At 39.8% G+C, this 27,197-nt stretch overlaps 1 protein-coding gene across 2 annotated transcripts in view; it reads right to left on the bottom strand.

The window, feature by feature from the left end:
* Positions 1-811: 811 nt before the first annotated feature.
* CTPS2 (CTP synthase 2) overlaps positions 812-27,197 on the bottom strand; it is a 186,324-nt gene continuing 159,938 nt past the window's right edge. For both annotated transcript variants that reach the window (XM_063449279.1, XM_063449269.1), the window contains 2 exons: positions 25,891-25,970; positions 812-2,278 (listed from right to left, as the gene is read on the bottom strand). In XM_063449279.1, coding sequence (XP_063305349.1) covers positions 25,925-25,970 — 46 coding nt within the window. In that variant the 3' untranslated portion in view covers positions 812-2,278; positions 25,891-25,924. The remainder of the gene's footprint in view (positions 2,279-25,890; positions 25,971-27,197) is intronic.

The following is a 27,197-nucleotide window of genomic DNA, read 5'->3' on the forward strand; positions in this document are numbered from 1 at the left end:
CAAATAATTTTAGTTACTTTGCAGCGCCAAAAAAGTTTACAAAAACAAAATAAAAAAAGACATAATGAAATACTCCCCTTTATAGGAGTTAAACTATGAATAACGTTTTGCTAAGTCTCCAATAGAGAACCATGCTGTTTTGTACCACTCGACATCCAGGAATATTGCCAGTCAAACACACCTTCACTGTTAATTATATATATATTCCTGATATAGTTGAAGCTTAAACAATGCCAATTTTCAGACTAAAAGATTTTCTGTGTATCTTAAATAATGACTTCTTTAGGAATATATTGAATTAAAATGGGCAGTCTTTTTCTAGAGCTTATTGAGTAGTTAAATGGACTCTCCAGTGCCAGGAAAACATATCTGTTTTCCTGGCAGTGTCCCCCTCCCTCCCAGCCCCCACCCCATGTTGCTGAAGGGGTTAAAACCCCTTCAGTGACTTACCAGAATCCAGCGCCGATGTCCCTCGGTGCTGAGTCAGGCTCCTCCCACGCCAACGTCAGCCAGCGGGGAAGACTGAATGCACATGCGCATCAATGGCCGCGCGTGCGCATTAGATGTCCCCATAGGAAAGCATTATTCAATGCTTTCCTATTATTATTATTCAATGCTTTCCTATGGGGATTCCAGCGACGCTGGAGGTCCTCATGCATAGCGTGAGGACGTCAAGCGTCATTTAAAACACTTTTCGTGTTCTAAGAACACAGAAGTCCCTCTAGTGGCTGTCTGAGCGACAGCCACTAGAGGAGGACTTAACCCTGCAAGGTAATTATTGCAGTTTATAAAACTGCAATAATTACACTTGCAGGGTTAAGGGTGGTGTGAGTTGGCACCCAGACCACTCCAATGGGCAGAAGTGGTCTGGGTGCCTGGAGTGTCCCGTTATTGCTTTGCAGCTCAGCTAGCTTGGATTAGTATTTTTCCTGTTATTTTTTTTTTATTGTATTTCTGCGCTGCTTTATGTATATGTTTTTGTTTTATTTTTAGTTGAAAATATATGGTTCCCTTATGTTCTACTTTTGGCAGTCTCCAGACATTTCTTTTAAGGTATTTATATTGGTGATATAATCAAGGACATTTAAAAATATATATTTATATATAAGTGAAATGTAAACAGCAGCTTGCAATTTAAATGTTAATGCAGCCTAGAAGTAATTTAGAATATTTTTTATAAGATCCCCTGTTTATATCAGCTTCCTTAGCACCTTCTAAAGCCAGTATGTTTTATCGTTGTTGTCAAAGTTCTCTCCACATCACGCTATTCACCCAATAGATATACATAAATATGACCAGCATAGCAGCGGGTCTTCTGAATATTCTTACAGTTAAAATCACTCAACCTGCTGAGCTGTCTACGTTCTTGTCTTAAGATACTTTCAGCTGTCTTTTAACATGTCATTAAAGCATGTGAACCGGTGTGTTCACTAAACACAAGAATAAAAAAAAAAGGAATTTCAAAATATCGGGCTTAAGATTTCAGAAAACTTTAGTTTGGTTTTAGAGAATTATCTCCAAAGTAGATGACTAACTAAACAGAGAACTGGGGGGAAAATTAAAACAGAATTTGTAAAAACATAATATAAATAGCTGGGGAAAAAATCCTTCAATACTTCAATGTTGCCAACTTAGATATTTGGCCTTAAATTCAGCAAATTTGTATTTCAATTTACTGTATAATGATTAAATACCAGAGCACTGAAAACTATCATCAAAATATGAAAAGACAAAATTCGAGGTTACTGAGAAAGTTAACAAATGTTTAATTATAAAAGACTGTGACTTTTTCCTAATTTTCTAGGGCTATGCTTACTGATACCATCAGCACATAGCCAGTTGGACAAAAACAGCAAACAAACCAATGTGCTTTTAGGCTAATAATATGGGTGAACCCATTGTGCAGCACAGTGGCAAATGGACTGAGCTTTATAGAAAATATAAGTGTTTCAAATGCACTGTTTGTATGTTTCTTTGCTTGAATAGAAGAAGTGAAAGATGAACATTATATTGCACGACACAGGCTGAAAACTGAACAAAATAAAGCTGCCTGAACTTACATGGGACAAAACAATTACACCTCTGTACATTGAGTAACATATACTGCTACATGTATCCCATTGCTGCTGATGAGGTTTAATGGATATCTCTACAAAATCATTCAGCCGTTACGGTCTCTTTCAGCACGAGCCAATCCACGTGTGTTGGTGATTTTAGATGCTTGATGGACCATGTTTTAGTGGAGATGTTTATGTCATACATTCAGTTGGTTCTTCTCCTGGGTAAGGGAAAAAAACCAAACATGTTACTAACAGGTAATTGTAAAATGCTACACAAACAATAAATAATGGAAATACGTTTTCACAATAGAGAATGTACATATGCCATAGCAGAAAGAGGGTAGTCAAGTCAAAACCCATTACTCTCAATTTGTCAGCTGATGAAAGCTTTAATCATGTTTTCAGTGTGTGCTACACTTACTGTAAGTCTCCTGCTTACATATGTTTGGGAAGCACACACTTACTTCTCATAACAGGTTAAAAATCCCCAATTCTTTATGTAGGCTTGATGGTATGTAAATTAATTTAATCTCTCTCTCTCTCTTACATATGTAAATAAAACGTATCTCTCCCTCTTTCCATTCTTAAATTGTCTGCCCAAAGTTGTTGCACTAAATCAATCTGGTTCTTTCCTGCCAAACTACTACTGCTGCTTTTAGACAGAGCCTGCCCCTTCTCCCTACTTCCCCAGGCAAACAATGCTTTCTCCTAGGCTGAAGCAAGCAGAAAGGACACCCAGAGGAGGACTTCTCTGATAGCAAATGTAGAGAGCACAGCTTTACATTCTCAGAACAGACTGAATTGACTCATAGAAGGGAAAATTGTGTTTTGTTTTATCCCCTGATTTTAGAGAAATCTAGACATATGCAAGAAATTCTGCTAGAACAATTTATACATCGTATTTAATTCTCTATCATTTAAGATTAAGCTGTATTTGTCATGACTGTCTTATCGTATTTAAGCAACGTGAATAAAGTCTGTTTTATTCTTTACCATGATGTTTAAAGCCATTAAACACTTGTCTCAGAGACTGAAAAAATGGAGAACGGGGAGAGGACATTGGGAGTTTATATATCATGCAGAATGGTCACACATACAGCAAGCCGATTGGCCTGCACAGTTGGGGTCTTTCTACAGATGCATGTTTTCTGCTGCAGAGTTAAAAAGAGGGGACATGGCACCAAGACTACTTCATTAAGATGAAGTGGTCTGGGTGTCTATCATCTTCCTTTAAGATCAGATTGGAAATGAAACCATTTTTCCATGGTTACTGTGTGATCACAGCTGTGGAGGTGTGACTAGGGCTGAATAAACAGAAACAAACGTGATTTAACTCCTAAATGGCAGAAAATTGAACAGTGAGACTGCAGGGACATGGTCTATACATTAAAACCGCTTCATTAGGGTAAAGTTGTTTTGGTGATTAGAGAGTCCCTTTAAACTAAATAAAATTCTAACAAAAAAGAAAAAATCCAATTTGACATTAAAGAAAATTATGATGCAGTTGATTGGTTAAATTAAAACACTGATAATATAATTGCAAAATTAAAAATATCATATATACCTATGAAACTCAGAAAGAAAAGTTTGAAAAAGAATAAATTAATTTCACGAACAGCAGAGTTTCAAAATTGCTTGCTGCAAGGGCCAAACTATATCTGTGTGTACATGATTACAGAAACAAATTATTTGTTCCAAGTGCTGAGCACAACACTAATAATAAAGGCAGTCTGAAGACAAACTTGTATATCATATCATTTGAAAACATATTTGTTACCCAAGTATTCATTAATTTTGGGAACAACATTTATCCTTTATTGCTAACAGGAAATGGAGAAAATATGTTTTCATACTTTTTACTATACTGGTTGAGTTAATCTAAACTAAAAACATAGTGATTTTTATGTGATACTTCCTTTGCGGTAAAAACTGATTTAAAAAAAAGATATCAATTAGTTTGGTTTATATTAATAGAGCATGTACCAAAGATCATGCTAGGACCTAAAACAGCTTTTGTTAGATTTATGATGTGAAATGGGTGAAAAAGATAATGAAGTTGTTTTTGTGAATAAAGATCATGCCCTTGCTATCTCAATGCCCAATTATCTGCCATTTAGGAGTTAAATCCCTTTTGTTTTTATTTATACAGGCCTAGCCACACCTCCTCTGGATGTGACCAAGACAGCCTCCATTAAAACAATTTTTATTTTCATTCAGATTTTACAGCACAGAGTGTTTACGTTAGAAAAGAGGTATATGCATTTGTTGTTCTGGAGGGCCAAGTTGTCAACTGAAATAGGTGTGGAAGGTCAAATGCATAACATTTATATATATATATATATATATATATATATATGTATATATGTATATATATATATATATATATATATATATATATATATATATATATATACACACACACACACACACACACACACACACACACATACACACACAGACAAAAAAGAAAAAAGCAGGTACAAAGAACAACTTCACACAGGGATGAAAATTCATTTTTAATTTAACTGATTGCTGATTCAGCAATATATCAAAATAAAAATTAAATTGCACTTGTGATGGGTGGGCAGACCGTAAGCTCTGGTATTGTCTGCCGGCCCATCCTACATTATAGGGCACCCGTTATCATTATGGGGCACCCTTCATCATTATGGGGAACCCTTTCTCTTTCAATATTTCCCACAGTGCCTGAAGCGTTAGTATAACAGCAAATATGTGATTTTTCTCCCATACAAAAACAGTAAAATAGAAATGAGCCTAATGACCATAGTGCCCACATAATGTAAATTATATATTTCTAAGATATATCTAAAACCGCCATGTACATCTCTGGAATGCTAATGTAAAGCCAACAGTGAATAAGTAGTTTTCACTGTTGGCTTTACATTAGCATTCCTTTCCACTTCCCGACTGTATATTGATATGACCCATTGATATTTCCTGATATTCCTTGATATTTAATGTTGGGATACAGAGAATAAGCTGATTTTTACAGCAAGCTTGCAAGCATTAAAACAATTACCTATGGCTTCTGGATGGAATCTAATACTCTAAAATGCATGAATGTAAAAACATTTATACGCAATTCTGGGAGTTAAGTGGTTAATTACTGCAATGGAAGTATCCATTACTATGGTTCGTGGACGGGCTTAGAGAACAGCCACCTCCCTACAAACTATGGACCCTGTGATAGAACACCCTGAAAAGTGCCAAAAATAGACAATTTTCTCCATCCCAAAGGTAATTTACCCAGTGGATACAGCCTACTCGAGCACCCAGTATTTCAGCCACCCAGTTGCAATAGCACCCTGGTAAAGACCGAGAGAGACGCCAAAGCCGGCTGTATGAAATTACACAAGAGTTTGGAACTTAGTCATGGCCACAGTCAAACCTTTAACTGGGTGGTGACTGGACACGGTATGTGGAATTAGGGAGCTCATTGGACAGTGGGCAGCTGAGGGGAAGAGCTGTTCAGGAATGTATTGGTTAATTGGGTGCCATGTTAGGGAAGGGGGGGGGGGTTAGAGATCTGTTTGCTGGCACCCTAGGTGGCTGGGTTTCAGCGGGTGGGCATCTTTGTGCCGAGGAGGCAACTTGTTAGCCCTGAGGAAAAAACTGATCATCCCCTGGTGGGTGAATGCACATTTGTGCAATGATGCTTAGTTACAAATGCCTTAGAATGTTCTCATTGGAGTATTATAAAGCACAAAAAGAAAAGCCCAGGCATTCTATAAAAATATGTTTCTCGTTATTAGTTATCTTTCCCTTTTTCAGGGAAACTGTCACTTCTAAGAAAAATCACTTAAAAAAAAGGAAAAATCACATGTAACTTTTTGTTTTAAATTTACATTAAAGATTTAGCAAATTACATCAAGTCAGGCAAATGAGGAGATACAGAAACATTTCCCCCTCTTCTCTGTACCTTTTCTCAATGCTGACTGCCAGGTGCAAAGTGCAGAGTTTATAACAATGATTGACAGGAAGATAAGATAGAGGCACCCAGGGATCTACATTTAAAGGGACACTGTAGACACCCAGACTACTTTAGCTCATTGAACCTAGTGCTGTAATGTAAAACATTGCAGATCCAGAGTCTGCCCTCAGTGGCTGTCTACCAGACAGCCACTATGGGCGCTTACGGTATCCAAAAGGACTTTTGATCTGTTATTTGATACTTGAAGTCCTCACGCTCTGCATGCTTAAAGGGAATCTCCAGTGCCAGGAAAACAATCCGTTTTCCTGGCACTGGAGGTTCCCTCTCCCTCCCACCCCCAAATACCCGGTTACTAAAGGGATGAAAACCCCTTCAGTCACTTACCTGAGGCAGCGACGATGTCTCTCGTCGCTATCTCCTCCGCCGCGCCGCTCCTCCTACTGTCTCCGTCGGCCGGTGGACGAGTCTGATCCTGCCCACTGGCCGGGGAGACTTAATGTGCATGCGCATTAGCGCTCCCCATAGGAAAGCATTGAAAAATTATTTCAATGCTTTCCTATGGGGAAATGAGCGACGCTGGAGGTCCTCACGCAGCGTGAGGACATCCAGCGACGCTCTAGCAAAGGAAATCTTTGCTATAATCCAGGAAGTTCCCTCTAGTGGCTGTCTAGTAGACAGCCACTAAAGGTGGAGTTAACCCTGCAAGGTAATTATTGCAGTTTATAGAAAACTGCAATAATTACACTTGCAGGGTTAAGAGTAGTGGGAGTTGGCACCCAGACCACTCCAATGAGCAGAAGTGGTCTGGGTGCCTGGAGTGTCCCTTTAAGATTTCTCCCATAGGAAAGCATTGATTCAATGCTTTTCTATGCGGCGGTCTAAGGCGCGCCTGGCTATTGCTGTGCCTGCGCAATAGGTCTCCCCTGCCGGCTGACGTCGGTAGGGCAGGAGCATGGGCGGAGCCTGACCCAGCGCCGAGGGATTCAGGTAAGTGACTGAGGGAGGTTTTAACCCCTTCAGTCCTGCAGGAAAATGGGTTTGTTTACCTGGCACTATAGGACCCTTTTAATTTTATTTTACAATCCTCAAAAACACTTCTTTTTTTTAAATATAGAAGTAAGCAAATAATATTAAAAATTCTGGAAAGTGACATTTCCCCTTTAAAAGGTCCACATGAAAAATTGGAAAAATAATGCATGAGAGACTAAAAGAAAGATTGGGGACATCAAAGGGACTATAGGGCCAAGAAAATTACCCAAAGATTCCTCACATGTACAAGTTACAGCTCGGGCAGGCAAGGTACAAGTGGAGAGAGGGGCTCGCCTTTGAAACTTGCAGCTGCCCTGTTTAATGATGATTTGGTTATAATGCTAACTCTGCTACATTTAGGTTTTGAATAAAATATTGTAAATATCTTATTAAAATACCTTACAAATTAAATTTCCCTACCACAGTTATATAAGCATTTGGCACAAATGATTAGAGGTAGAGATTTTCTTGTTTTAAAACACCTTTTCCGCAGGAAAATGCAAGTCAGGGTTTAAGAAAACTAGGCCACAGTTTGAAGGAGAGCAATATGTCTGAGCAAAGATTTTCAATAAAGCCTTCTATCTAAAAAAACAAAAACAAAACAGGGAATACATTATCTACGCAACAAATGCTCTGAACATATCAACGGAAAAACTCTAATTGCATACAGTGGGAATTCTAATTCCACAGGCTTTTGTGCAGCCGCAAATAGATGACTAATATATTGACTGAATAGAAACTTTTAGGATTTACTCAAGGTTCTCAGAAACACTTTAAAGGCAAACTTGTTAATCATGGTCCTTGCGCAGGCTATGAGAAAAGGGTCTCCTTGTCCTTTCAATCAAAATCTAACTCTTCCAAGGAAGGAACCTAATGGGAGCTTCTCGACTGCCCACATATTTTCAGTTGTCACCTGCATGTCCCACCATTAAAGCTGTGAGAAAAGTTACTGAGCACGTCTTGTGATAATCACTCAGTAAAACAGTTCATGCAGGGTTATTATATAAGAGTTCAAAGTGAATTTTAAATGTGAGGCCAAAGTAGCCAAATTAAAAGCATTATATTTGACATTATATTCGATATTCACTTTGAATTCTCTGTTTAGTGAATCACTCTGATAGTGTTCATTGCAAATGAAGAATTATTATTATTATTATCGCCATTTATATAGCGCCAACCAATTCCGTAGCGCTTTACAATATTATGAGAGGTTGTATTTAGCTATAATTAGGACAATTACAAGAAAACTTACAGGAACGATAGGTTGAAGAGAACCCTGCTCAAACGAGCTTACTCTATAGGCGGTGGGGTGTAAAACACATTAGGACAGGAAATAGCAATCAAATAGGGTTGGAGTGAAGCAGAGCTGGAGGAGAGAGTAAAGTGCTGCCCTTTAGGAGAGAGTAAGAGACAAGTGTGTAAGGTAGAGGTTACTCTGGGAGGCCATAAGCTTTCCTAAAGAGATGGGTTTTAAGGCACTTCTTAAATGATTTACTAGGGGAGAGTCTGATAGTGGTAGGCAAGCTATTTCATAGGAAGAGAGCCGCCGGCGAGAAGTCCTGCAAGTGTGAGTTGGCCGTACGGACAGGAGAAGGTCACGGCAGAGCAGAGAGACCGAGAAGAGACATACCTATGGATTTGTGAGGAGATATAAGAGGGGCTAGAATTGTTCAGTGCTTTATAGGTGTGAATTATGGTGGCTGGAGTAACCCTTTAAGGAACACCTCAGAATTGACTCCTATAGGATACAGGAAGCCAAAGTAAGGACTGACAGAAGGGTGAGGTGTGAGAGAACCGACTAGAGAGGAAAATCAGTCTGGCGGCAGTATTCATTACAGACTGTAGTGGTGAATACATCACTAGGGAGAATTAATGTAAATGAATGCACTACAAAATTAATTCTGATAATGGGTGGGTTCATGCCTTGTGGTCCCGTGTGAACAGCAGCTACCTCCCCTTTCATATGGATTCTCCTGTCACCTATTTTTGTGTTCCTGGGATGAGCTGTTCCATTCCCTCATTACCTTGCAAATATGTTGAGAAGACTAGAGAACTTGTGGGGGATTAGGACCGAGCCTCCTGCCCAGAGATTATGGGTCCCATTTGTGGACACTGCCAAGCAGGCCAATGTGTGCACAGTGCCACCTGTTGGCAGAAGGTTTATTTCATAGTTACATGTGCTGAGGTATATTTCAGTTGCCTATATGTGTCCCCTTACTATTATGTTTTATATAGTGTGTCATCACAAGTTCAATGAAGTGATGTTAAATGCTAGTCAATATTAAACATTAAAAAAAAAAATTTTGAAAGGCAAATTCCTATTGGAGCTATTGTTTATGCCCGGTCCTTTCAGGGATTTTAGTGACCTTTTAGGAAATAACTGTCTTCATGGCCTTTGAGCTATAAATGTGATTTTGAAAAGTCTGTATATGGAGCGGTTTGAGGGCACAGTACCCAGTGGCAGGAATGCTGCAGAGGTCCCTGGTGTCAGAAGGAAAGGGACAGGGAACATAGTGGACAGGTCTGGATCCTAGTTACGCCTGTTCCTGTTATAAATACTATGTATGAAGATGTTAAATGGTTACTTCAACCCTATCTTTGAGGGGGAACCTTTCTGATGTCAAATGCATTGTTGGGTACTATGAAGAAGGTCTCCTCTCCAAACCTGTAAAAAAAAAATAGAATTTTACTTACTTGGATATGCGCACTCTGGTCCAGCGAGGATAAGGAATTATTTTTTATATATAATGCACCAAGGGTAATGGAGGGGTCATGATGTGGAAGAGAGGGAGGGGACAGACGCAAAATATGCACAAAATTGACAACAGAGTTCTGGGCTGCCAATGCCACGTGTGCTTGAGGGGCAACTAGCCCCCAGTACACAATTCACAATATCTCAGTATGTGCAGTGTTTCAAGTTAACACACTGAACATACTGACTCCTACCACCATGATCACTTCAATTCATGGTTGGAGTAACCCTTTAAGGAACACCTCAGGCTAAGGCCCAACATAATAGAAATGAGTAGACATTACAGTACTTGTTTCTCAATCAATACCCTGAAGATAATGCAGCAAAACAAAAATTATGTTTTCATAAATGTTCTCATTACATGAGTACACAAGATTATGTTTTTCTTTAATTGCTCTTTTAATAATAGATGTTAACATGCAGAAATCCTTTACTCTAAATACTATCCCTCGATATTACAGCAGCTCTCACCTGATCCATCGCTCCGTTGTCATGTCCTGGTTAATTTGCTGGCAAGCTATGTGAGCAGCAGATTAAAGGTGTGTCTGCCAGAGGCAGAAATAATTTCACTAATTATGTGACCTTTCAAATAATTCATCTCTGCTGACTTTGGGATGCTGTAGCAAAGTGATTAATTACGGTGCAAGGTGTTGCAAGTATGGGTGCATTAGAATTCTGCAGGCTTCAGAATAACTCATTGGGCATTCCATCTACTGAATATTTGCTTTCAGGCACTTAGCTACACTTAGAGCACACCTGTCAAGCGAATCTGACACTGTCACTAAACCAAGCTGAAAAAGTCATTGCTACATTGTACTAACACAATGACCAGCAAACATATAGATTAAAAGTCATTCATTTTACTTTAAAGCAAAAATTATTTTGCAATGACGTCTGCAAATGACATGCCCATTTTGTGTGTGAAAACTAATGGGTTTTGCTAAAAGTAGCTATACTTACCTGCACATCTCCCTTTTGCTGCCGACATCTTTTTTTTTCCGTTCCTGGTGCTCCATCTACCAATAGCCTGTGTCATTGCTGTACTCCTACAAACACGTTAGAGTATGACAGTGAGGCCTATCTACAATCCTGCGATAAGCTCCACCATTTGTCAACAATTGTCCAGCTGGATTGGCCATTAAAAAAAACTAGTGTCTAATTCCAATGAAAATCCAAAGCAGCCAAAATGAATACTTCAATATTTTCAATTAATCTTTTATAAAGATTTTCAGGTTTATTCACTGAAGTGATATTTGCTACTTATTCAAAGTGCATTGGAAATTATTCTCAACATTTAGGCCAAAATAGCCAATATAGAAGAAAAATTCTCCAAGTTTTGGCCTTTAATTTCAAACTTTACTTTGAATTCCCAGCCATTTTTACTTTAGTGCATAATTCTATGTATGTTTATGAGATACTTAAAAAGTGATCAGCGGTAGCAGAGCTGTTTTAAGTGCTTTTATATTACATAAAGATACGTTATATAATTAGTTCCATTTGCTGAATAATTACCTCCTCCATCTTTTGTGGTCACCAAAATGTTGAGTTTGTAGTTTTAATCGGCTAATGTTCTCTTCCGGCAGGAAAATCTTCATAGAGATTGAGTCTAAGATTAGACCTAAGAACTGAATCCTTTGGACCGGAACTAATTCCAATTTGCTGAAATTTATTAGCCAACCATGAGTTTTTAGAGCTTGTAAAGCTGTAAGTAGGTCTAACTTTAGTTGTTCTTTTGATTCCGCAATCAAAAGCCAGTCGTCCAAATAAGGGATGACATATATCCCCAAACCTCTTAGGTATGCTGAGATGACTACTAGCAGCTTTATGAACACCCTGGGCGCAGATGAAAGGCCGAATGGAAGGGCTTTGAATTGGTAATGCCCGGTTACCGATTGGATGCAGATTGCAAATCTTAATAGCCTTTTGCTGGATTCTGCTATGGGCACGTGAAGATAAGCGTCTTTTACACTTGTTTACGGCTTTTAGGTCTAGTATGGGTCTGAAAGAACCATCTGGCTTTGGCACCAAAAATAGCCTTGAATAAGTGCCCTGATGTCTTTCTCTTAGGGGTACTTCTTCCACAACTCTCTTCTGCAGGAGTCTTGACACTTTTTGCATCAAAGCTATCTCTGTTTCGGGAGAATGAACCTTGGAACATAAAAAACTTTTCTTTGGGGTATTTGTCAGTTCCAGACCGTATCCGCACTTTATTACTGAGAGAACCCAGCGATCGGATGTCGTACTTTCCCAGTGATTTAAGAAGTGGGTCAATCTTCCTCCCACTGGCCTGGCGTCACAACATTTTATTTCTCTTGTCCGTGAATCTTTCCTTCTTTCTGTAATCGAAAACTTTCTTTTGTTGACCCCTATAGTAGTTCCTGCGAATGGAACTTCTAAATGAGGGTTGTATCCCCATTTTTCGGTTCCAAACCTGCTTCTTGTGGGTTTCAGGCAAGGCCTTCCTGTCTTCCTTCATTTGTTTTAACAGATCATCCAGTTTAGACCCGAATAGTCTACTAGACTCAAAGGGTAAGTCACACAAATAATTTTTTGATGCCGCGTCAGCTGACCAGTTCCTAAGCCAAAGAGATCTTCTAGATACTGTCGTTAGACCCATATTCTTAGCAGATAATTTCAGACTTTCTGAAGAAGCATCTATCAAAAAATCTGCAGACATTTTGATATTTTTTAACAGCTTTACTGGATCTTCATTTGATTCTCCTGCATAAACCTTCTCTAGTTCTTCTAGCCAATGTTTTGGGGCTTTAGCCACGGATGTTCCTGCAATAAGTGCTTTTGCCTGGGCCACTGAGGAAACAAACATTTTCTTTATAGACGAGTCTATACGCTTTTCCATCACATCCCTTAAACCACTCGAGTCACCTTTAGGTAACGCAGTTTTCTTTCCTATCTGTGCAATAGGAACGTCTACTACAGGGAATGTATCCAGCAGGCAGTCCTGGTCCGCTTCTATGGAGAAAAGAGTTTTAAAGTGTTTTGAAATAAATGGTTTATGACCTGGGAATTTCCATTCTCTTAAAACCAACTCCTTAAGCTGAGGATGTAAAGGGAAAACTTTAGTTCTTTTTCCTGACATCCCATCCTCCATAATGCTCTGCACTTCCTTTATTAATTTCCCAATGGCTTCCTCTGGAAAGGCAAATTCCTCCTCAGATGAATCACTAGCGGAATCCTCTCCAGAATCAGAAGCACAAGTACCTGAACTTGCATCTGAATCTTCCCATGATCTCGGTCTTTTCTTAGATTGTTTTACTACGTGTAAATCTTGAGCAACCGAAGCCTGGGCTGTCTGCATAGCTGTAGACTGCATCTCCACAAAGGTTTGCTGCATACTCTGTTGCAACCAGCTAAGAAATGTGGACATTTCAGATTTTTTAGCTTCCTCCGAAGCCTCTTTGGAACATAGCAAACAAAGTTTCCTTTTATATCCATCTGGCATAGGTTGGAAACATACAGAGCAACTTAAATGCTTGGATTTTGTTGAACATTTCCCCTTCTCTGTCAATTTCTCCGAAATCTCAGGATTAGACATACTGAGGAAAGAAAGAGAAAGGGAAAAAAAAATTATTTCCCTTTAAGATTCAGGCTAGAGCCATTTAAAATAAAAGCTATATGTCTTACCTTAAATGGTCTCACAGTATGTTGGAGGGCAGGTGAGAAACACACTTGCAACAGATCTGAGAGCTCCTGGCAAACAGAGGTTGCTGCTGGTAAATTGCTCCTTTTTAGTCCTGTAAGCCACTGAACAAAAAACGCTGAGTTCAGATTTGGCGCCTGAATCTAGGTGCGCACATGCGCTCCGCGAATCCCCGGTGGAACGCAACGTAACATGTACGTGCGTCCCACCGTCAGGACCTCCCAGCAGACGCACGCCTGTGTCCTTTGTCTAACCGGCACCTGGCGCGGAAGAGACGGTACATAAATCTAAGAAGACCCCGCCGTCCGGCGTTTCAAAATATACTTACCAACGAACGGAAGCAGAGCATCCCGAGCCTCAGCCCTTCTCACCTGCTTCCCTGGAGAAAAACCTGCCGAAGGCAGGCAAAGAACTGGGGTTGTTTGTGGTAAGCTTACATTTAAAGGAAAGTACTTAATAAGGGGGAGGGTTTTAAAAGTTTGGAGAATTGCCTGCCTGTTTTTCCCTCCAGATTAGAAATCCCATTGGTAAAGCACTGCCTCTAATCTGAAGGGAAAAATAATGATATACAGGCATCTAAATATTATTTTCCAGCAAGGCAACAATGACCAAGTGCTTAAACTAGGTTCATTCTAGACACAATAGATTATAACATCCAGCACCAACAATCTGACAACAATAACTACACTGAAAGAACTCTGAAAGAACTCTGAAAGAACTCTGAAAGGCCTACCAAATCCTGGTTGCCAGCTGCCACATAACTGGGAGATGCCCTAGATCATTTCACAGGAACCCACACCTAGGACAGTAACCAAAGAAAGCAGGGTTTTTCCCATCGCACCCCAAGCCACCTTCCTCTCTCTCTCGATCTTAAAGTATATCTCCCTACAGGAAATTATCTAAATCTACATGCAGTCCCACTCTCTGCAAGCTGAAAATGCTCTCTATTTTATCATATTGATGGTTATTATGGTTAAAATACTGATTTGAAGTTACTATATACCTGAGTTATCAAATTTTTTACTGATTATTTTTCTACACAACCTCATGCCACACTTGAAATGTAATTAACGGTATATGTGAGACCTGCGAGTTTCGACTACAGTGATTGCAACATTTTGGGTCTGAAAACTCACAATAAAAAGATTTTCACAACAAAATATTCTTTATATTTGTACAGAGAATTAAAAATTTGTCTTAAATCTGATTATAAAGGATTACTATGAGAATTGCCAAAATATTTTTTCCCTTTATTCTATTTTTAGTATATTTTACAGCTGTACATAAATGGTTTTGTAATTACAATGCCCTCTGTAGTTGCAAAGATGCTGCCAGACATTTTCCAAAGCATATTGATCATAAGATTGCATTTCCCAAATGTCAGACATTGAAATACCTTTGACAAGCTGAGTGCAAATAAAATGATAATGGCAGTTTTCTGATGTGCTCTGTAAATCTGCTAATGTTTTATATAAATTGTTAAATATTGCTCTACTGCAAACAGTAACCTAAAAGTTAAATGTTAATTTTGTTTAAAAAGTACATATACTGTCTGGATAGCAATGCTTACTTAAAAACCTGCTTCCTGTAATTTCACTAATTCGAAGGTCTAACATTAAATGTATAACTAAAATAGCCCCATCCTAGGAAGATGCATTAACAATACTAGTTCAGTGTCATGCATGGCTAATGGTTTTAATAGACAGTCATTCTTGTAATTCCTGTAAATACACAGTTATACAGTCTGGCTTATTTTTCTGTATATGTACACATTTTATAATTGTGTTTCTCTTTTCTCTTAAGTGAGATATTGATGGTTGCATGGCTGATGTATGTATGGTAGGAATGATGAACAAACAGACAGACAGACAGACACACCGATAATAGGGTTTAGAAAAGCAGGAAGAGGTATACACATTTCCAAGTATTTATGAAGGACATTCTGTAGCCCCCACGTGCTACAACTGGAACCTTATGGTAGTGCACAGCAATACTAAACCCTAGTTAAAGGGACCCTGTAGGCACTATAACTGCTTCATCTTATTAAAGTGGTTATTGTACCTGGAGTTCCCAGATACCGTCTCTCCATTAAGCATTAAGCCATTTAATTTATTTTTTTAAATGTAATATTAAGAGTCCTCAGCATTAGTCTAAGCAGCAATGATAGCGGTAATTGATTGAGAGTGTCAGCTGACTGCTTTCATCCTATCACAGCACCCGTTGCTGGTATGAGTTGGTATGGCTAGATGGAATGATCTAATGATACCTCCAGGAGGGACGGTGCTAAGCACAGCCAAGGGCCTTTACTCAGTGTTAACTGCTTGGAAATGGTTTAACACTGACTGGTGAGACCCTGCCAGGGTACTCCAGGCACTCTTAACAGTCTTATTATTGATTTATTAATGTTTATTGCTCCCAACCAGAAATTCATATTTTTTTTTTTTTTTACTTTCAAGTCTCTGGTAGATATTTTGTCACTGCCACTTCATTACCCGGGCTCCTCAACACATTATATTATAGGGATTACACAGACTTTAATCCTTCCATCGGCTTCCCATGTTCTTTAGCGTGAAATTTCACATTTTGAGGTTTATTATTCAAAGTGCATTTCAAATTTAAAGGCAAAATATCCAAACTGGAGACACAGCTGGATTTCTATAGTTTGAATAAATTAGCCCTTAATATGGAATTCCCTATGAATTCACCTGAAACTCCTGATAATTCTCACGTTAATGAATAACTATAATTATATAAGACACTATTATCTTAACCACTCTGCTCAGCCAATTAATTCTGTCATTGGGCACCTATTGTAAGAAGTAATTATGTCCCACATGTTGAGCCCCTCATTGTCATTACTTAATGCAACAGGTGACAATACAACACAGTTTTGTTTCCTCCACCGGTTCTGTTGGAACATGTTTCAGCAGGTGATATTTATAGAAAAATTCACATGCCCCTGTTAAATAATGTGATCATTTAAACGAAAAAAGACTAAAGTGAAATTGGGTGTTCCATTATAGTTGGAAAAAATGGACCCCTGTTTCACTAAAAGATATCTCTATAAAAATTGAATAAATGTACGGTATAACCTTTATTTAGCCGCTTACGGACAGCACACAAAAAAACACAGTGAAGTGATAGTGACACACTCGTGAAAATACAAGTGAATTAAAAGCTGAGTAAATGCAATATGGATATTGTCCACAGGTACTGGGAATGGCAGTGATATCTGGATTGTAATTAGAGTATAAAGTACAATATATAGTACGGTATAGATTTAGATCAGATGTCACATACACCACATTCCTCTAGAACTAAATATCCACAGTCTGTAAGACTTAATAGGTATTTCGGCTAAGAGAGGTGGGATTGCCCCGTTAGGCTGAGGTGAATTGTGTATCAATACTATTGTTTGTTACAATCAAAAGTAGTACATAGGAAACTGTTTGGTCACTGAAGACCGTGATAGCAGCACCTATGTATATATTCATATACACAACCACACAGGCTGGGTCAGTGAATACCATCTAATATCCAAAGTTCTCCTTGTAATAGTATACAATAGACGGGAGGTACATATAATAATGGATAGATGGCATTACACTGGATTAACACAGTGGTGAGGGGGAGTGTCTCAGGACAACAAAAGGGGTATATAATGCATAGGTCTAGGTTTAAGGGTGAAGGGATGGTACAGCCAAGCGTATCTAAAAATAAGTTAGTAACTGGTTAGGCATAAAATCCCATACACAGGCTGATGCTTGCCAACCACCCCACTATTCCCCAGATATACAGGCCATTTAGTCACATAAACCACCTAGATAAGTTGTGGTTAATTCAAAAGTAGATTCCTCACACACTGCTGCTTCAAGGCAGCCTAACGCTTATAAAAATAGCTATCTAACTAACTAGAGAGAGTAGCTGTTTCAAAGGCATCCAGTATCAAAAGGCTTGCACTAATACTGCTGTTTAAAAAGAGTATCTCGTTCTGTCTCCTGTCAGTATTCAGTATTACTGCTACATCCAGCACTGAAAGGGTATAGACCTGGTGCTGAGCTGGCTCCAAGGCACAACTCAATCTGTCTCCCCTATTCCCTTAGTGCTGCTGCTGCATGCCCTAACGTGCAGGCAGTCTAATACTGCATATAACTGAATGTCCAATTAAAAAAGAAAGATTGCTATATATAATGTTGAATCCCCCAAATCCCCCAAAGAGTAGCCGTTTGCATTCCTCAGCATTAAAATAACCGGCAAACGCTCGACGCGCGTTTCGGCGTGGTCACACGCCTTTATCAAGAGCTCCTGGTACAGCTGTAGGGAGGTGAGTATATACCGGGTGAAGATCCGCCCAACATCCGTCTACTCCAATCAGCGTTAGCTGGGGAGTGGCTAGGGGCGGGGTTACAGCCCGGTCAGGTCTGTTCAGAGAAAATTATCCGGATGTCGGGTTTGTTTGGCCATCACCATGGTGATCTAGCCGGTCGTACACTGTGCGCGCGCAGAGTAGATCGTGCGCCTGCGCAGGGACTTAGATTCAGCAGCCCGATCTCTGTACTGAATATATATGGAACAGCATACATTAACATGCTATGCATATGCCATAGATAAGTACTGTAGGTTTATTAACCTTTTGTATATAATATATACTTTTTCTTAAATGCCGGGGGTCCGTCCATTTAAAGGGACAGGAAAGTATGTGGGAAAAACATATATGGTTTCATACAGAACCTGGTCATTCTACTAGACCCTCCCTAGTTGTTGTCAATTCGTCCATGTTTGGACCGATGTTCTAACATTGAATTGTATTAAGTTATGGTGTGGCCCCCAGTTTTTATATGTTCCATAAGGTTAATTTGGAAGGGACCCAGTAGGTCACAGATCCATCATGTGTAATCTTAAGATAGACCATCCAGACAGACGAATTTAAGTAATGAACAGAAGAATATACACCTCAATTCTATGGTCATAATCCCCATTGGATTAGACCAGTACCAGGTTAAGGTATAAATACCGTAAAGTTATTACAAAAAAGGATCAAGGTATAATCATAAATAGATCGTATATGCAGGTCGAAACAGGGAGGGGGTGTATATTTATAGAGAGTTATATTTATATATACATATTTACATCATTGTTTCTGTATACGTTCATGTACACAGTGGAGTCATTGATGTGCCATATGTAGCACATCGATGACTCGATATAGTTGTATATTATATACGTTTATATTGATTTACTCAGTCAAAAAACGTAGCTGTGTCTAAGTTATTTAATGAGATCACCCACTGTAGATTTTTCCATCTAGTGGTAGTTAAATGTATGGGGAGAAGGAAAAGCCCTCATTCAGGCCTTTAGGGCTCAGGGATTTCAGTTTGTATATCCACCTACACTCCTTTTGACGTAGGAGTTTATCGAAATCCCCTCGTCTCTGGTCCCTCTTAACCCATTCTAGGCCGCAGAACCTAATATCATGAGATATACCATCATGGACGTTTTTTAGGTGTCTGGAAATTGGTGTTTCCATACGTTTTTTGGGGGACCTAACGTGTTCCTTTATACGTTCCTTGAACGGTCTGAAGGTTTTACCCACGTATAGCATTTTGCAGCTGCAGGTAAGAAGATATACCAAGCCAGCTGTATTGCAGTTGAAAAAGTGGGTAATTTCAAAGGTCTGTTGTCCATCACTATCTTGGACTTTTTTCGAGTCTCTTAGGATGTATTTGCATGCAACACATCTTCCGCACTTAAAGGAGCCACAGGGGGGATTTCGGCCCAGCCAGGTCGTTTTGTTTTGTTTTATTGAGAAGTGGCTCGGTACCAACACATCACGGAGGTTTTTACCTCTACGTGCTGTGATGGTTGCTCTAGGGCTGAGGACGTCTTTCAAATGAGCGTCCTTCAGGAGTATAGGCCAAAATTTCTCTATTGACTTTTTCACTGTGTCCCATCCTGTGTCGAAGGTTCCGATCATGCGGATGGATTTATTTGGCAGCGTTAGTTTGGGTTGATCTGAGATAAGATCGTCTCTGTCCATTTCAAGGGCCCTTTGGTATGCCCTTTTGAGGCATTTATTCGGGTAGCCTTTTTCACGGAACTGTTGTCTCAGTAGGGCTGCTTTGATCTTAAAGTCCGATAGATCTGTGCAATTCCTACGCACCCTCAAGTATTGTCCCACCGGTATACCCTGTTTTAGTGGTCTGGGATGAAAACTATCCCATCTCAGTAGTGCATTAGATGCTGTTGGCTTCTTAAACAGAGTTGTTTTCAGAGAGCCATTCGTATTAATTGATATGGTTATATCCAGAAAATTCAAAGTTTGTCCCCCAAATTCTGTCGTAAATCTGAGGTTCTCCTCATTAACGTTCAGTAAGGAGACAAATTCATTGAATTCTTCTTCCACTCCCAGCCAGACAATGAAAATGTCATCTATATACCTGAGCCATGTATGTATTTTCGGTATATAGACAGACAGGGTATTAGATTTCATGACTTGTAGCTCCCACCATCCTAAATGTAGATTTGCATAGGATGGCGCACACGCAGTGCCCATTGCCGTCCCCCTTATTTGGTGAAAGAATTTGTCATGAAATAGGAAATAATTGTGAGACAGAATGAAGCCTAGTAGTTGTAGTATAAACTTGGTGTGGGCAGTATGTTTTGGACCTCTCTGGTCCAGGAAGTGTTTTGTATGTTCAACACCTCTTTCGTGGGGAATTGAGGAATAAAGGGCCTCGACATCCAAACTACATAGCTTCGCTGTCGTTGGTAACCGTAGACTTGACAAGAGTGACAGTGCCTGTTTCGTATCCCTGATATATGAGGGGAGTTGTTCAACAAAAGGTCGTAGTATTTTCTCAATATACAGACTGCCATTCTGTGTTAGGTTATCAACACCTGAAACGATAGGCCGCCCAGGAGGATACTGTGTGTCACTCAAAGATAATGAACAGCTGGTTATCAAACCAGCGGACAAGGGGGGCAATGTGGTAGTTATGAACACATCTGACTACGAACACATGGTACAGAGGGTCCTAGGGAATAATGAAACTTACATGCTATTAAAGACCGACCCTACAAACTCATTTTTAATCAAGTACAAGGAGATACTGGATGAAGGCCGCAGTGGGGGGTTGCTATCCAGGGACGAATATGAATTCATTCTGAACCGTTGTCCCAGGATAGCAACCTTCTACTGCCTGCCGAAAATCCACAAGAACACACAGTATCCTCCTGGGCGGCCTATCGTTTCAGGTGTTGATAACCTAACACAGAATGGCAGTCTGTATATTGAGAAAATACTACGACCTTTTGTTGAACAACTCCCCTCATATATCAGGGATACGAAACAGGCACTGTCACTCTTGTCAAGTCTACGGTTACCAACGACAGCGAAGCTATGTAGTTTGGATGTCGAGGCCCTTTATTCCTCAATTCCCCACGAAAGAGGTGTTGAACATACAAAACACTTCCTGGACCAGAGAGGTCCAAAACATACTGCCCACACCAAGTTTATACTACAACTACTAGGCTTCATTCTGTCTCACAATTATTTCCTATTTCATGACAAATTCTTTCACCAAATAAGGGGGACGGCAATGGGCACTGCGTGTGCGCCATCCTATGCAAATCTACATTTAGGATGGTGGGAGCTACAAGTCATGAAATCTAATACCCTGTCTGTCTATATACCGAAAATACATACATGGCTCAGGTATATAGATGACATTTTCATTGTCTGGCTGGGAGTGGAAGAAGAATTCAATGAATTTGTCTCCTTACTGAACGTTAATGAGGAGAACCTCAGATTTACGACAGAATTTGGGGGACAAACTTTGAATTTTCTGGATATAACCATATCAATTAATACGAATGGCTCTCTGAAAACAACTCTGTTTAAGAAGCCAACAGCATCTAATGCACTACTGAGATGGGATAGTTTTCATCCCAGACCACTAAAACAGGGTATACCGGTGGGACAATACTTGAGGGTGCGTAGGAATTGCACAGATCTATCGGACTTTAAGATCAAAGCAGCCCTACTGAGACAACAGTTCCGTGAAAAAGGCTACCCGAATAAATGCCTCAAAAGGGCATACCAAAGGGCCCTTGAAATGGACAGAGACGATCTTATCTCAGATCAACCCAAACTAACGCTGCCAAATAAATCCATCCGCATGATCGGAACCTTCGACACAGGATGGGACACAGTGAAAAAGTCAATAGAGAAATTTTGGCCTATACTCCTGAAGGACGCTCATTTGAAAGACGTCCTCAGCCCTAGAGCAACCATCACAGCACGTAGAGGTAAAAACCTCCGTGATGTGTTGGTACCGAGCCACTTCTCAATAAAACAAAACAAAACGACCTGGCTGGGCCGAAATCCCCCCTGTGGCTCCTTTAAGTGCGGAAGATGTGTTGCATGCAAATACATCCTAAGAGACTCGAAAAAAGTCCAAGATAGTGATGGACAACAGACCTTTGAAATTACCCACTTTTTCAACTGCAATACAGCTGGCTTGGTATATCTTCTTACCTGCAGCTGCAAAATGCTATACGTGGGTAACACCTTCAGACCGTTCAAGGAACGTATAAAGGAACACGTTAGGTCCCCAAAAAACCGTATGGAAACACCAATTTCCAGACACCTAAAAAACGTCCATGATGGTATATCTCATGATATTAGGTTCTGCGGCCTAGAATGGGTTAAGAGGGACCAGAGACGAGGGGATTTCGATAAACTCCTACGTCAAAAGGAGTGTAGGTGGATATACAAACTGAAATCCCTGAGCCCTAAAGGCCTGAATGAGGGCTTTTCCTTCTCCCCATACATTTAACTACTACTAGATGGAAAAATCTACAGTGGGTGATCTCATTAAATAACTTAGACACAGCTACGTTTTTTGACTGAGTAAATCAATATAAACGTATATAATATACAACTATATCGAGTCATCGATGCGCTACGTATGGCACATCAATGACTCCACTGTGTACATGAACGTATACAGAAACAATGATGTAAATATGTAAATATGTATATATAAATATAACTCTCTATAAATATACACCCCCTCCCTGTTTCGACCTGCATATACGATCTATTTATGATTATACCTTGATCCTTTTTTGTAATAACTTTACGGTATTTATACCTTAACCTGGTACTGGTCTAATCCAATGGGGATTATGACCATAGAATTGAGGTGTATATTCTTCTGTTCATTACTTAAATTCGTCTGTCTGGATGGTCTATCTTAAGATTACACATGATGGATCTGTGACCTACTGGGTCCCTTCCAAATTAACCTTATGGAACATATAAAAACTGGGGGCCACACCATAACTTAATACAATTCAATGTTAGAACATCGGTCCAAACATGGACGAATTGACAACAACTAGGGAGGGTCTAGTAGAATGACCAGGTTCTGTATGAAACCATATATGTTTTTCCCACATACTTTCCTGTCCCTTTAAATGGACGGACCCCCGGCATTTAAGAAAAAGTATATATTATATACAAAAGGTTAATAAACCTACAGTACTTATCTATGGCATATGCATAGCATGTTAATGTATGCTGTTCCATATATATTCAGTACAGAGATCGGGCTGCTGAATCTAAGTCCCTGCGCAGGCGCACGATCTACTCTGCGCGCGCACAGTGTACGACCGGCTAGATCACCATGGTGATGGCCAAACAAACCCGACATCCGGATAATTTTCTCTGAACAGACCTGACCGGGCTGTAACCCCGCCCCTAGCCACTCCCCAGCTAACGCTGATTGGAGTAGACGGATGTTGGGCGGATCTTCACCCGGTATATACTCACCTCCCTACAGCTGTACCAGGAGCTCTTGATAAAGGCGTGTGACCACGCCGAAACGCGCGTCGAGCGTTTGCCGGTTATTTTAATGCTGAGGAATGCAAACGGCTACTCTTTGGGGGATTTGGGGGATTCAACATTATATATAGCAATCTTTCTTTTTTAATTGGACATTCAGTTATATGCAGTATTAGACTGCCTGCACGTTAGGGCATGCAGCAGCAGCACTAAGGGAATAGGGGAGACAGATTGAGTTGTGCCTTGGAGCCAGCTCAGCACCAGGTCTATACCCTTTCAGTGCTGGATGTAGCAGTAATACTGAATACTGACAGGAGACAGAACGAGATACTCTTTTTAAACAGCAGTATTAGTGCAAGCCTTTTGATACTGGATGCCTTTGAAACAGCTACTCTCCCTAGTTAGTTAGATAGCTATTTTTATAAGCGTTAGGCTGCCTTGAAGCAGCAGTGTGTGAGGAATCTACTTTTGAATTAACCACAACTTATCTAGGTGGTTTATGTGACTAAATGGCCTTTATATCTGGGGAATAGTGGGGTGGTTGGCAAGCATCAGCCTGTGTATGGGATTTTATGCCTAACCAGTTACTAACTTATTTTTAGATACGCTTGGCTGTACCATCCCTTCACCCTTAAACCTAGACCTATGCATTATATACCCCTTTTGTTGTCCTGAGACACTCCCCCTCACCACTGTGTTAATCCAGTGTAATGCCATCTATCCATTATTATATGTACCTCCCGTCTATTGTATACTATTACAAGGAGAACTTTGGATATTAGATGGTATTCACTGACCCAGCCTGTGTGGTTGTGTATATGAATATATACATAGGTGCTGCTATCACGGTCTTCAGTGACCAAACAGTTTCCTATGTACTACTTTTGATTGTAACAAACAATAGTATTGATACACAATTCACCTCAGCCTAACGGGGCAATCCCACCTCTCTTAGCCGAAATACCTATTAAGTCTTACAGACTGTGGATATTTAGTTCTAGATGAATGTGGTGTATGTGACATCTGATCTAAATCTATACCGTACTATATATTGTACTTTATACTCTAATTACAATCCAGATATCACTGCCATTCCCAGTACCTGTGGACAATATCCATATTGCATTTACTCAGCTTTTAATTCACTTGTATTTTCACGAGTGTGTCACTATCACTTCACTGTGTTTTTTTGTGTGCTGTCCGTAAGCGGCGAAATAAAGGTTATACCGTACATTTATTCAATTTTTATAGAGATATCTTTTAGTGAAACAGGGGTCCATTTTTTCCAACTATAATGGAACACCCAATTTCACTTTAGTCTTTTTTCGTTTAACATATATGGGGTTCATGCCCTTCTGATATCTCTGTGACCCATTGGGAGTTTTTTCGAGATAGACTTGCTCCATCTTGAATTTCTCCTTTCTTGTCTTTAATGTGATCATTTAATGAAGGTATCAATTCAGGTCCACAATTTATTATTTTTCTGTGTGTGAGAAGTGTAAAACTGCAATATGTATTCAACGGCAATAGAATGTTTTAAGTCCTTGTTATTGTTTATTTTTCTCAAATTAATCTCAAGCTGTTAGAATAGATTTTAATTAATATCCCTCCTGTTGCTAAACTGAGCTGAAGGTTGTCATATCTTGTAAGTCACTGCCTGTACGTGCTTAGCAGCTTTAAGTATCACACACAGATTTTCTGTCATAGAAATGCAGTTATGTAAAAAATAAATGCATATAATATTTGGCCAAACTCACTGCTTTTATCATATTGTTTTGTGTTGGTGGTTATTTTTGCTATTGAAGGCATTAATGGGTACAAACAATTGTCACTTTCAAAATCTCATTTTACTAATATAACTAATTTACTAATTTTAGATTGCAAGTTTTTAAACTTCCTATATAGCATAGTGTCTTTCATTTACAATGTCTTATCTCCTGCTCTTTTAATAAGTTTCTAGACTTATTTATTAAAAACATGGTGGTGGAAGCTCTTCTGTTTTGCTTTTTACTCCACTTCTACCACGAAGAACATCTTTGTAAGTGATTTAATAAAGTACTGAACTTTTACAGAGAAAGTAGTTTAAGCCCTTTTAGCTTCTGTGGAGACGGCATAAATCTTTATGTGGAGTACTACTGCTGCTGATTACAGTTACCGAGCCCTGGAGCCGTTTTTACAAAGCCCAGCAGGACACAATTTTGTCTGATTGCTGAATTGTATGCTTTGGTCCGAAGGCGATATACGTTCTATTATTTTTATTTACATTCCAGAACAGTTAACAGTTGGAACTCCACCTGCTGTAGATTGTATTTCCAGTGGTGAATGGTATAGGTAGCCTTTACTGATATCCCAGAAGCAGTGAACTAATATTGCTATTGACATTATTAGAGGTTCTATAGGATATAATAGTCTTAAAATTCTGCCCTTACCCATCTGATCATAATTCGACTTCATCCATAGGACTGTGCCATGTCATTGTTTTGTAAACAGCAATTACAACCAACAATGACATAGTAACATGTTATACAATGATTTGTTCTAGATTGTTGCTATTACAAAAAGAGCAGTTAGAGTCATTTTGTCTTCCTTTACCTGGTGTTCATTCCGCAATATTTGCCAAATGCAGCTAACTGTCGGAAGCACTTCCTTCGCTCAGTTCACTGTAGCTGTCCCTACAAAAAAAAATAGAACGATAGTGAAAAATGTCAATGCCTTGAAGGTATTTTTTATTTTATGTTATTTAATCAGTTCCACTACAATGAGCACACACAAAACCATTTTTAACATCAGTGTTATCATGACTCACATGACAAAGGTAAAATAAAAAGAAATTCATACCCCAGCAAGATTCCAAATATTAAATATGAATACTGACTATTTCTGGCTAAATTAAATCTGTTTCTAGTACAGATATTTTTTTTTTTTATTATTCTTTATTTAAGAGATTTTCATTCTTTCAGTTTGGGGTTAGGGTACAGAATGTAACGAGGGGATAAGTTGATTGTTACAGAGTTCGTACAGTTTCTACATGCATGTTATGACAGTCTTGTACTTGGCTTTGATTTATAACATGGTTATTTTGGTACCCTTTTCTGTCAATTGCTTGTATGGTAGAGCTCTGCATGGTTGATACATTGCTATTTCTAAGTCTAGGGGTGGGGGAAGGGTACAGAACACAAAAAGGAGGGAATCGGAATGCCCTGGTGGGGTTTTCCCCATCTACTCGTTAGGATATTGGTTTCTTGGTTCCCTTCACTTTATGCAGTTCAGTATGAGGGATGTGGGTAACCTTAAATAGGGTATGTAGGGGTAGGGGAAGGTTATGCGTGATTAGACAGGTTCCCTTCTCTGTCCTTTGTTCTTGTTTTTGCGGTCACTCGTTTGGCTGTTGCCTTTGTGGGGGGCTCTAGGGGTACTGTCAGTTGTCGAGTGCGCGTTGCGATTTGCATATAATTTTACCTTATTCCTGGGCCAGATGGTGGCCCGGCTCATGAACCTTCGTCAATGTAGGGTTTTGTGTGTTTCGGGTTGAGTGCATCTCAACGAGGGGGGTGGTGGTACCTGTTGGTCCTATGTGGGGGTAGGGTGGCGGTGTCATGGGTAGGGGGTGGGTCGAGGGGTAGGATCTCTGGGGTGGGGGGATCCGGGGGTGGGTGGGTCTGGTGTTTCGCAGCACGGCGCCCCTGCCCAGCGGGTCTAGTGGGGTTGAGGGGTGCTTGGCCCCAAGGATGTCTTCTTGGGAGGTTGGCTCTTTACATCATAGTTAGCATATCTGTGCCTAGGGGGTGTTGGCGCCTGTGCCAATCATATTTGTATTTACCAGGGTAGTGAGGTGTCTCCATCTAGCCATGGGTCCCAGATCTTGTGGAAGCATTTGGGTGTGTCGTGGAGTTGGGAAG

Source organism: Pelobates fuscus, chromosome 1 (assembly GCF_036172605.1).
Source record: "Pelobates fuscus isolate aPelFus1 chromosome 1, aPelFus1.pri, whole genome shotgun sequence".
Taxonomy (NCBI): Eukaryota; Metazoa; Chordata; class Amphibia; order Anura; family Pelobatidae; genus Pelobates; species Pelobates fuscus.